General features: G+C 42.5%; 1 protein-coding gene across 1 annotated transcript; it reads left to right on the forward strand.

Moving 5' to 3' along the window:
- The first annotated feature begins 8259 nt into the window (after positions 1–8259).
- Positions 8260–9153, forward strand: LOC104848191 (melanoma-associated antigen 10). Its single transcript, XM_010604043.1, has one exon. The coding sequence runs from the start codon at positions 8260–8262 to the stop codon at positions 9151–9153; it is 894 nt and encodes a 297-aa protein (XP_010602345.1).
- The last annotated feature ends 3119 nt before the right edge of the window (positions 9154–12272 follow it).

Consider the following 12272-nt stretch of genomic DNA (forward strand, 5'->3'; position numbering starts at 1 on the left):
AATTCCTTTGAGAACTTCCTGTCAGCCCTGTGAAGGTATATGTGGGACAACTGCCAACTTCTGCCTCTGGTGTTAGGGACAGGGGAGGGCCTGGTTCTGATGTCTGTCCTTTGTGTGAGGGGATCTGCGAGAACCTGTTCCCACTCCAGGTGAGGTCCTGAAGGGGTGACAAAACCCAAGCACAGCAAGTCTGTCTGAGAACAGTGCAGTTCCATCTCTGTTGTTAAGTCTTGAGAATGGTAACACTCTTAGTCACAGAGGGGCCTTACAATTCAAAACAGAGAGAAATCCACAGAAGCCTTCCCCTACTCTGAGTTTAGGGAATCCCCATGCAAGATTATCAGGAAAGGATTCCTGCCTTGTACACAGGGTCTGACAGACCTTAGAGTCTTTGAAGAAGGAGCAAGGACACAGTGAAAAAGGAAGACACTGGCCCTGGCCCGGTCAAGATGAGAAATGAGGCAGGACTGCTGGGCCCAGGACACATGGCAGATGGGACCCAGCCTGCTTCATCTTTCAATCTGAGTGCTGTCCTGTATTCCCACCTAGCATCTGAGGAAGGAGGACTCAGACTCTCAGAGGGGTGGTGCTGCCTCCAGGACTCAAGGGAAGGACTTACAGGGACATTGAGGGACACTGCACCCTGCATCAGACGGTCACCTACACTCAGACATCAGCCCCTGGGGGATGCAGTGCCCCCTTTTATCCCTCCTTTAGGTTCCAGCCAGGATTGTGCCTTGGTGTGAGCAGTGTGGCCTCAGGTCAGCAGATCTAAGACATGGGAAGCCTGGCCCTGCTGGTAGGCTGGGGTGACCTCAGGCAGGACTATGGAGAAGAGTCACCCTGCCCCGTCCTTCCACCTCTGCTGTCCTAGGGAGATGGTGGACTTGATTTGCCAGATGCATCTGCTGATCACCCATGGGGTAATTGTGAACACCTGGGCCTGCACCACAGGAGGGAGGGCTTCTGGATTCTTCTGTGTCAGTCTGGGGAAACCCATACAGAGGTGTGCGGATGTGCCACAATGTGTTTCCCCGGTCTCAGGGAGGAGGGCCTTGCTGTGATGATCTTCACTGGGTCACAGGAGGAGACCTATCCTGTCTGCACAGGGAGCAGACAAGGATCTGCCAGGAATCAAGGTGAGGAACTTGGGTGAGCATTGAAGGTCGTTTCAATTAGTACATGTTTGTTGTACATAATGATTATATTCATTGTGGGGAGCTGGTACATGGACATGCACATGTTTAATTCCTGATTATCACTTTTCCCCCTCCTCCCTCCCCCTTCCTGCATCTTTGTAAAAAAAGTGTGTGTGTATGTCCATTATATGTGATATTTGGGATACATAATGATCACATTCCTCATAGCCAAGTGGTGCATGAACAAACTTCATAATTCCTTTTTTCTTATCTTATGCCACTCCCCTCTCTCCCCCTCTGTCTTATCTCAGCTTCCTCCTTGTATAACAAAGATCCATCCCAGTATTTACTATAGTCTATATTTTCTTTTGCTCTTCACCAATATTGTGTTTCTCATAGAAAATAAACCATACAATATTTAAGCTGTGTGTCTGATTTAGTTCAGTTAACATTGTGGCCCTGAGGTGCATCCATTTTCCTAAAAAGGACTCAAGTTTTTCCTTTTTATGGGAGAGTAGTACTCCATTGGGCATTAATGCCACATTTCCTTTATCCATCTATTTATTGATGGAAACATAGGTTCCTTCCAACATTTATCTATTGTCAATTTTGCTGCTATAAACATGTGTATGTATATGTTACTGCATTGTGATCGCTTTAATTTTTTCTGGAAGAAACCTAGAAGTGAAATATTTTAGTTGAGTGTAATTTCTGGTGTTACTCTTCTAAATCATCTCCTTGCTGATTTCTATAGTGGTTGCACTACTTAACACTTCCACCAATAATAAAGAAGTAAGTGCTCCCCCTACAGGCTGACCAGCATTTGCTCTTATTTGATTTTAGAGGACACCCATTCTTTCTGGAGTGAGATGAAATCTCAGTATTGATTTAATTTGCACTTGTTGAATGGCCAGCAATTTTGAATATCTTTTCATGTACGTATTGGCCAGTTGTACTTTTTCACCTGAGAAATATTCGTTTCAGAAGCCAATTTCTTGATTTGGATCTTTAAATTTTAGGAACCTAATTTTTCTGAGTTTTTTTTATATATTCTAGATCTTTATCACTTCTTTGAGGGATAGCTGGCAGATTTTTTCCCATTCTGTAGATTATCTTTCCCTTATGATGGGTGTTCTATTTGCTGTGCAGAACTTTGTAATTTCATGTGATCCCATTTGTTGGATCTTGGTTTTATTTCTTCTGCATCTGGAGTTCTGTTCATAAAGAACTTGCCTATGACTGCATTTACCAGTTTTACCCCTTCTGTCTTCCAGCTGATTGTTTTTGTTTTAATACTTAGATCTTTGATACATTTTGATTTTAGGTTAGTACATGATGAGCGATATTAGTCTAGGTTTAGTCTTTGGCAGGTGGGGAGCAAGTTTTCCCAGCACCATTTGACAAAGAGGTAATCTTTACTCCAGCAAAGCATTTGCCCCCTTGTCAAAGATAAGATTGCTGAGGTTGCTTGGTGTTGTTTCTATACCATTTGTTTGTTCCATTCATCCAGAGGTCTGCTTTTTGCTAGTACCATGTTGTTTTTATTATTGTAGGGTTGTTCTTTAAGTTAGTTCCAGGATTGTGATGCTTCCTGTGTGCACTTGTTGTCTAGGATGGTTTTTGATATTCTAAGTCTCTTTTGGTTCCTTAGGAATTTTAGGTTTTTTTTCTATAATTCTCTGAGAATTCTATTGGCATTCTGATTGGGACTGTGTTACATTTGTATAAGAGTTTTGGAAGTATGACCATTTTGACTATATTCTTTCTGCATATTCAGGAATGGAATCATATTCTCATATCCTCCTCAATCTCCTTTTTCAGAGTTGCATAATTTTCACTGTAGAGGTTTTTCACTTACTTGGTTAAGTTACTTCCTAAATATTTCATTTCTCTTGGTGCTATTGAGAAAGTTATTGGGGTCCTCATTTATTTCTTTTCCTTTTTTTTTTGGTACCGGGGATTGAACTCAGGACCTTGCACTTGTGAGGCAGGTGGTGGAATCACTTAGTGAGCTAAATCCCCCGCCCCTCATTTATTTCTTGATGAATTTATTAATGGTGTACAGGAATGCTGTTGTTTTTTGTGTTTTGCCTTTGTAAGCTTCTCCACTTGTGAATTTTTAAATTAATTCTAGGAGTCTTTTGAGGTCTTTTACATAGATGATCATATAATCTCCAAATAACAATGTAATTATTTCTTTCCTATACATATGTCTTTAATTTCTTTTTCTTACTTGATTTTCTAACTAATATGTTCAGAATTATTTTGAACAGAAGTGGTAACAGTGGATATATCCTTGTATTGTTCCTGATTGTAGAAGGAAAGCTTTCTACTTCCCCCACCTAATATGAGTTTCATCATTGGTTTGTCATAGGTGGCTTTTACGATATTAGGATGAGGTTCTTCTACATCTATTTTATTCGGAATTCTCATCATGGATGGTTATTGTTTTTTGTCAAATATATGTTTTGTGTCTATTGGGATGATCATGTGTTTTTTGTCTGGATCCTCTTGATGGTGGGCATTACATTTTTTATTTGTACATATTGAATCATCCTTGTATTTGTGGAATGAATCCTACTTTATCATGATGTATGATCTTTTGGATGATTTGTTGCATTCTGCTTTCTAGTTTCATATGAAAGATTGTGCATCTATGTTCGTGAAAGTGATTGAGCTGTAGTTCCCTTATTTGATTGGATTTGTTACTGGTTTGGGGATCAGGCTAATGTTTGCTTCTGGGGATGACTTTGAGAATCCTACTCCCCATTTAATTTTGTTAAGGAGTTTGCAAAGTATTTACATTAGATTGTTAATGTTCTTGTGGAATTCAACCATGAATCCATCAGTACATGGGCTTTCCTTAATTTGAAGGTTTTTAATGCATAACTTCTTCAATTTAAATAACTGATACAGAATTATTTGGAATTGTTGCACCTTCTTATTTCAGCTTTGGGAGTTCATATATATCTAGGAATATATACATTTCTTCTGAATTTTCCATTTTGGTTTTTTTTTTTTTCATTTTGTTTTGTTTTGCTTTTTGAGTCAGGGTCTCACTATGTAGTTGAAACTGACCTGGAATTCACTATGTAGCCCAGGCTGGTCTCGAACTCACAGTGATTCTCTTGCCTCAGCCTCCTGAGTGCTGGGATTACAAGTGTGTGCCATCACTCTCAGCTCGAATTTCCCATTTTGTTAAGTTCTTAAAGTATTTATTAATGTTCTTCAGGATTATGGTTTGAGCCATTGTGATTTCAAATTTTCCCTTTCTTTCTTTTCCTTCCTTCTTTTCCTTCCTTCCTTCCTTCCTTCCTTCCTTCCTTCCTTCCTATGTAGCTTCCTTTCTTTCGTTCTTTCTTTCTTTCTTTCTTTCTTTCTTTCTTTCTTTCTTTCTTTCTTTCTTTTTCTTTCTTTTGTACCAGTGATCAAACTCCAGACCTTGCTCTTGTGAGGCAGGTGCTGTACCACTGAGCTCCATCCCCAGCTCAAATTTTCCATTTCTTACTGCTTGGATTTAGGTTTATTCTTTCCTTGTTTTGGTAAGAATGGCTAGGAGCTTGTCAACTTTTTTATGTTTTCAAGGAATAAACACTTCAATTTATTCCTTCTTTCTATTTTTTTTTAGTTTCTGCAAGGGTTTGACAAATTAATGCCTAGCTTTTAAAATCCAGAACAATTTGGACTGGACTCTGGCTACCAGGGCAAGGCTTGTGCACTTCCTAGCTGAGCTCAAAACCTTCAATGTGTGTCTTTCTCATCTGCTACCACAGCTGTTTTCTGAGATTGTCTCTTAACCAGTCACTGTGAAACACTGACAAGGGAAACCCAGAAGTGAAGCTGTCTCATGGCTGTCCTGAGGTCCAGGTTTAAACACTCACGCCTTTCCTGGAAAGGAACCCAAGCCCGTGCACTCTACAAGGATATGGCAGGCACCTGATAGGGGTCAATCTCTTGCTGGTTCCTGTGTAAGGACTCTGTGGGAGCAGAACTCCACACTGTTCCTGCAGGTCACAGCAACTACCAGTCTACTGAGCCACCACTGCCTTTTCTTCCTTGGCCATGTTGGAGTCTCCAGGTTTCACTTACATTCTACATGTTCAATACTTTTCCCAAGAGCCAGAGGTCAGGGAAAAACTTCAGAATGATTTTTTTTTTTTCCCGTACTCAGTGATATAGTCTGTCACTTAAATTTGCTGTAGTATTTTTATTAGTATGTGTTTACATTACATAACAATCACATTCATCATCAGGGATCTGTATATGTACATTATACATTGTAATTTTTCTCTTCTCCCCTTCACCTCCCCATTTAGAAAAGCTGTATTTTTTGCATTCCATTCAATTCTTTTTTCCTATAAATTCTTTTTCCCTTCCATCCCTTCCCACTTCCATCCCTTTTGTTTTCCTTCCTATTTGAACAAGTTATTCCTATTTCCTTATATTTATCTTCAGTTTTTCTCCTTGTTTATACTTTGTGTTTCCCACACAAGAGAAACAGTGCAGTGTTTAAAATAATGTATTTCACTCAAGGTTATGGTCTTGAGGTTTATCCAATTACCTAAAAATGTCTCAAGTTTATCCTTCTTTATGGTGTAGAGTACTCCATTGTATATAAACAACACATTTTCTTTATCCTTTCATCTGTTGATGGACATATGGGGTATAGCAGCACAGTTTATAGTAGCTAAAGCTTAGATACGGTCTCTGTAGTTTTCAATTTTTGTGTCACTTCTTTTTGGATTCCTGGGGATCTATCTTTTCATCTGCTTTTTCCTCTCCCTCAGTGGGATTTCCCGTAGTGTGTATTTTGAATCTTGGAATTACTCTTGTTCATTACTCTGCTATTTTCTATCTCTAAGGGACTGAAGGTCACCTACATCCATAATATAATGTTTGTAAGTGGAAGAATTCAGAGAGGTCAGGACCTTGGTCCAAGAGGAGACCATAAGTCAGCAGAATAAGCTAAATTTGGTTTGTAAATGGAGGGTCCCAGGAGCTGAGAGATCCAAAGTATGGACCCTTCCTGTGGACTGAGGGTGTTTGCAGCCCAGAAGCAGCAGACTTACAGAAGCTTCCCATTACCCAGATTAGCCCTGGGAAGCTCTAATTGGTATGATCACTTCTACCATGGCTTGGAAGTGAGTCTTTAGGGGATCTCTGGAGAGAACAGCTCATCTCTGGTGGGGGAGGGTTGGGGGAGGGCAGGCACCAACAGGAGGAAAATGAAGAAAGCATAGAAGCACGTAGGAGATACCTTGCTTATGGTCTTATTGCTAAGACACAATACATGATATCTGCAGTTTAGTGGGAGAAAGTTGATTTAAGCTTACAATTTATGGAGATTTTAGCCCATAGTCAATCAGATCCATGCAGAACAGAAAAGAGAAAGGGCCTGGTGGGAGGAAAGCAGCTCATCTCAAGTTCTCCAGGAGGCTGACAGTAAAAGGAGGGGCTAGCAAGGAAGATATAACCTGCCTTGTCACAGCCAGAGGAAAGTTCTTTCTCCCTAGAAGGACCTGCCTCTTAACAGCATGTCAACTGTAAACCCCCATAATGTAATTACTTTCCAAGGTCCTGCCTGTGACATCATGAGACAATGGGGAGGAAATTTAGATGTAAAAGATAACAGGAATCTTGAATCACAGGAAAAATGGGCACAGCTCTTACTGTCAGCTCTGAAGTACCTATGGAGTGATGTGATGGGTGCCTACTCATTTCTTACGAGAATGCTCTAGATCTCAGGGACATAAGGGACTTGATCTAAATTTCTGTCTTCAGGTAGGCACAGGGAACATCATCTGGTCAGGAGACACACAGGTGCCCCAGGATCTGCCAAGAGTCAAGATGATGACCCTAAAGTGGGATTTAGGATATTCCCAACCTGAACACAGAGAGATGGGTGTTCCTCTGTTATCAGACTTGTACTTGTCATCATCTGAGGAAGACGTGGCAGAGCTGTTATGCTGAGACTGCTCTCTTGGCCCTGGATCATTAGTCTCAGTGAGGTGAAGGCCTTTGTACAAGAGGGTAGGAACTGAGACAGCAGAACTAAGATCCTAGAGTCTATCCAGGGTCTTGGTGAGTCAGAGAGAACCCACTCACTTGAACACAGTATTCTAGCCCCAAATTGTCCCTTTTGTCACCTGTAGTCAGACATAGGGAACATAGGTGGACTCAGCAATATTAGCAACTATAGCAATATTGCTGTGCTTTAAAGAAGGTGGCTTATAGTCATTACAGGAAGGGTTCTACCCCTAAACACTTACCAAGATAAAACTGGGACAGATTCTTTTTCCTTGGGCACACAGACACCACTGGCATTTCCACCTGCAGCTGTTGCCCCCAGAATGATGTGTCCAAATGTATGTCCTCTCAGTGCCTTTTTCCCCCCATAAGAGAGGGAGACACTTTTTCTGAGAGCTTGCCTCAGCCTAGTGAAGGACTGGGGTCTAGGCCCTGCTGAAGGACAGGTGAGGATATGTAGTGAGCAGAGAGGAAGCCATCCACACATAACACTGGAGTGCTAAAAAGTCCAGCCCAGCTCTACTGTGAGGGCTGGAGGAGCAGGACTGCGCTTGCTCTGTTGGAGAACTAGAGATTTCCTTTATGCTTCTAACAGGTTATCCAGGAACCAGTCTGTGAAGGTCTTGTTGTGGAGCAGTGTCATTAGGTGACACAGCAGAGCAGTTCAAGTGTCAGGGTTGAAGGCGAGGTGTAGGTCCTTATGTATACCTAGGGCTCCTCCTGCCTCAGAACAGGAAACCTCACATACCCAGGTTGCATATGCAATACTGTCTTCCCTAGAGCCTTGTACTCTGCAGTTCAAGTGCAGACTGAGAACCACCCTCATTTCATGTCCCAGGATCATGGGGACAGTGCCATCAGGATATTAAGAACCTGTGAAGACCTTGGGTACCCCCCAAAGAGAAGACCTATAATGCACCTTTGTGGGAGGCAAGAGTGCTATTCTTCCTTTCTCTTTCAGGCATCTAGGACTTCAACAGCAAGCTCTTGATGTTCTCATGGAACATGATATTGTCCCATGGTCAGGGGAGCCAAGACCATCCTGCCCAAACTAGTACACAGGTCCTCATGAGTGTACAGGTTTTTAAGGACAATGAGGAGAAAGCAAAAGCCACTACTCCCTCTGAATTCTCTAATTGGAGCCATACTAAGAGAAAAGCCTGGGCCTGGGACACCAAGTTATCCTGAGAATCCTCAGGGCATCCCGTCTCACCCCAGTGCCCTGGCATCCACTGCAAGGAGCCAATGTTGTGAGGGCTCAGGCAGGCAGGAGGAGGCATGTCCGAGTCCCTCTCAGGACAAGGATGCCACCCAGATCAAGCACAATGATTTAGCAGATAATGAGGTAGATAAAATGGTGCCATTCCTGCTCCACAAGTATCAGCAGAAGGAGCAGGTCACCATGGAGGAAATGCTGCACGTCGTGCATAATGATTACTGTGAGCACTTCCCTCAGATGTTTGGGGAACTCTGTCAGTGCATGTGTCTGTGCTTTGGCATTGAGATGAGGGAAGTGAATCCCCCTGGACACACATATGAGCTTCTCCCCGTCCTGGGCCTCACTTTTCAGGGGATCCTGGATGATGACGTCCAGATCGTTCCCAAAGGGAAACTCCTGATGGGCATCCTGAGTGTCATGATGGTGAAGGGTAACTGTGTCAGTGAGGAGGACCTAAGGGCACTGCTGATAGATATGAAGCTATTAAGTGAGAGGGAGCACGTTATGATTGGGGATCCCTGGAAGTTCATCACAGAGGATTTGGTGCAGGAAGAGTACCTGGTGTATCAGCAGGTTCCTGATAGTGATCCTGCTCGTTATGAGTTGCTGCGGGGTCCCAGGGCCCAGGCGGAAACCACCCCGATCAAAGTCCTGAATCACATCTTCAGTCTTGATAGGACAGATCCCAGGTCTTACCCCCATCTGTACGAACAGGCTTTGAGAGAGGAAGAAGGTCTGTTTGAGGCCTTTGAGGGTGAAGGTGTGTGACAGGGATGGGGCGTGTTCTACCACCAAGTCACTGCTGAGTCCCCACCGCCTGTGAAATGAGGCCCATTCTCAGTCTGTGTCTGGAGAGCAGGCAGTTTGTAAGAAGTGAGGCCAGAGGTGGTGATAAAATACTGTACCTGACATCCTGGTGTCTTCTATTTGTATTACTGAGAAATTGACCGCTGTTTCCTATATGAGTTTTTTTTTCTTTTTTTTTTTCAGCTTTAATTGAGTTTATTGGTACATTTTAGGGATACAGTACAGTTACATTCATTGTTGGGATCTTGTACCTCTACGTGACAAGTCTTGGTTCTCATTTTTTCCCCTTGATGTCTTGTTCCTGTTTTGCAAGATTGAAGTAGCTCAGAAAACTTCAGTAAAAAATGGTACTCATCTCACATGCATTTTTAGCTTTCTGATATTTATGTTTGTGATTTGAGTTGTAAATGTGATTTTGTGTGATATTGATCACAAATGTATTTTGGTCTCCCAATCCAATTGTAAGAGCCTTTCCTGTTTTGTAATATAAAAAGGGGTACCTTTCATTTTATTTATAATAAAGTATGAATTATCTTGGAAATGTTTAAGTTTATATGAAGTTAGATGGACCTAGAAATAGACATAAGGAAAAAAAAATCAATTCTTCCATTCTTCTTTCTTTTTCACTATTGCCCCATGCTATTAAAATACACATATACCAAAAAAATATACAGATGTGCTTAGCTTAATGTGCTTAGTTTCTTCAACTGTGCTTTGGAAATTTACTCTCAATAAAGATTCCCATCTGATCAGGGACACACAGACTCCAAACTTTAATTGCGCACGTGCACTCTGGGAGGCCCTGTGTCTGTGGTGGAGACATGAGTAAACCAGATTGAGCAGGATCAAGCTACCCGCTAGTTTGGTAGAGTCCAGGAGTACCAGCAGTGTCTCCCAATAGAGGGATGTCCTCACAGACATAAAGGGCAGGTTACAGAGCGCTGCGGGAGTGGAGTCTAGCAGAGAGAGGCCATGGTGAGTGCTGAGCCATGGAATTTTCAGGCTTGGAGTAACTGCAGTTCCTTCTACAGGAGTTGATTTTAATGCAGCTGCATGGAGGCCAAGGCCACACCTTCAGATGAGGTATCTTGGACCTGAGATAAAAGCCTGAGAGGATGGAAGACTGCTCTGGGCAGTGCTTTTAGATGATGGGTGAAGCTTTGATGAATATTCACCTGGGACAGCAATGAGAAGAGTGGTCCTATGCAGGAAAAGAAATAGCGGACATATGCAAAGTCTCTGCAAGGATTTCATGAGCCATAAGGGTGACTCTCAGGTGAAGTGAGGCACTAAAGACCCTGATTAGGCACTATGGTGTCTGCTAGGAGTGTCTGCTATCCAGGGTTTTGTAGGGCTCTGTTGACTGCTTTCTTCGGAACAACTTCTCCTTGTGAATCCAGTTTGCCTCAACACTTTTACAAAATGGATGTGAGCATCTGCGCAGTCGCACTGACCGGTTACAGCAGTGGTCGGGTGACTGCCTGGCCAAGTGGTTCTCCCTCCAGAGATCCTTCTCAGGGTTCATGAGTGTCTTCCCTGTCTTAAACCAGGACTCCACTGGGGCTCTTTTCAGTTATGTCCTTTGTGCAGGAAGTTTATGGTATTAATATCGGGGTATTTGATTTTGCATGAAGTTTACTGAACTTGCCTTGTCACTAGAATTGCAATGATTTTAGGCCTCATTGTCATAGAGACCTCAAGCCCTCCAAGGCTAGACTTTTAGGGAAGGTGATATGATTGAAAATAGTTGTTCCAGTGGAAGGGAAGTTGACAGGGAGGGAGTATGGTTCTTTACCCAAATTCCAGGACCTTTGAATTTGTTCGTCCTAGCAGGCACAGACTCCATAATATCTCATCACATAATGCATACTATTGCAGGGAACATATTGTAGCTAAATATTACTGAGTAGCAGTTTTGCTTCATTTTCTCTTCACTTTTCTTTTGAGCTGCAGCTTCCCTGAGAAACACATATACAAATTTTCCAGAATATGCAGTATGTCAGAAATCTGGCAGGTCTTTTGATAGAGTTCTCACATTTCACTGGTTCTGTAATCAAAAATGCATGTGAAACTCATTTTATAGATGAAGAACCTGAGGCCTACTGGCCATGGGATCTTCTCAGGATTCCTTTGTGGTAAATGACAAGGCCAGGACCAGACTCTCTGTGTGAGGTCATCTAGAGGCTACCCTGTTCCCATTCCTCCCAGCCTGAACTCAACTCTGTTTCTGAATTCATTTCTGTTTTTAGAGAAATAAAAAAAATACCTCTCAGGGTGTAGGAAGTTCCTGTGTCCAAAGCACTGAACCCTGGCCTGAATTAAGAATGAGCAGGTAATAGGTACACCCTGCTCCCAGGGGAACTGCCCAGAATCACCTGCCTTCACCTACGGCAGGTGGAAGGCCCTGCCTGGCACTTTACTTACCATGGAAGCCCTCCAATAGCAGCAGCCTTTTGACGTAAAAGTTAACTTTGGACTATGATGCTTAGACCCTGAGTTCTGTGCCTGAGAAGCAAAATAACAGCTTTCCCAAATGGGTGGTAAGTGGTTTGACCTGGAACATTATATACTCCTTGTCCTGGCTGGTAAATTGGGGTAGATTTTGAGACCATCTTGACAATTTTGTAGGCTTTTAATGGAATGAGTCACTGAGAAAGGTTCCCATAACATGTGCAGGTGCATGGGCTTGTGTGGGTGGTCAAACCCCAAATCTCCCTGAGAAGCTGTAGGTGAGGCAGGACCACGCTCACCATAGTATTAAAAAGAAATTCATCTACTGTGGCTAAATTTCTCTAAACTCTGAAGTCTTCTATACTACTGTCAGTAAATACTTCTTTGTTGCTCTTAAAAGAAAAAAAAAAATAAAAACACTTTCTGTCTCTAGTCTCTAGTCTCTGTCCCTCCACACAGGTAACTCGTGATAGTCAATATACCTAATGCTGTTACAGAAGGAATCAGTAAGTGACACACAGAGAGGCAGCAGAATAGAAGTAAAATAAAAATTTACTCATCTATAAGGGTCAATCGCACTTAAGCCGTGCCTGGATCGATGCCACATTGGGTTACAACTCCTCCGTTTA

The sequence above is a fragment of the Fukomys damarensis genome, unplaced genomic scaffold, assembly GCF_012274545.1.
Source record: "Fukomys damarensis isolate Sample0158 unplaced genomic scaffold, DMR_v1.0_HiC HiC_scaffold_39, whole genome shotgun sequence".
Classification (NCBI taxonomy): Eukaryota; Metazoa; Chordata; class Mammalia; order Rodentia; family Bathyergidae; genus Fukomys; species Fukomys damarensis.

Excerpts from the sequence above, each read along its gene's own strand:
- LOC104848191 (XM_010604043.1), top strand. The coding sequence starts at position 8,260 with ATGAGGAGAAAGCAAAAGCCACTACTCCCTCTGAATTCTCTAATTGGA.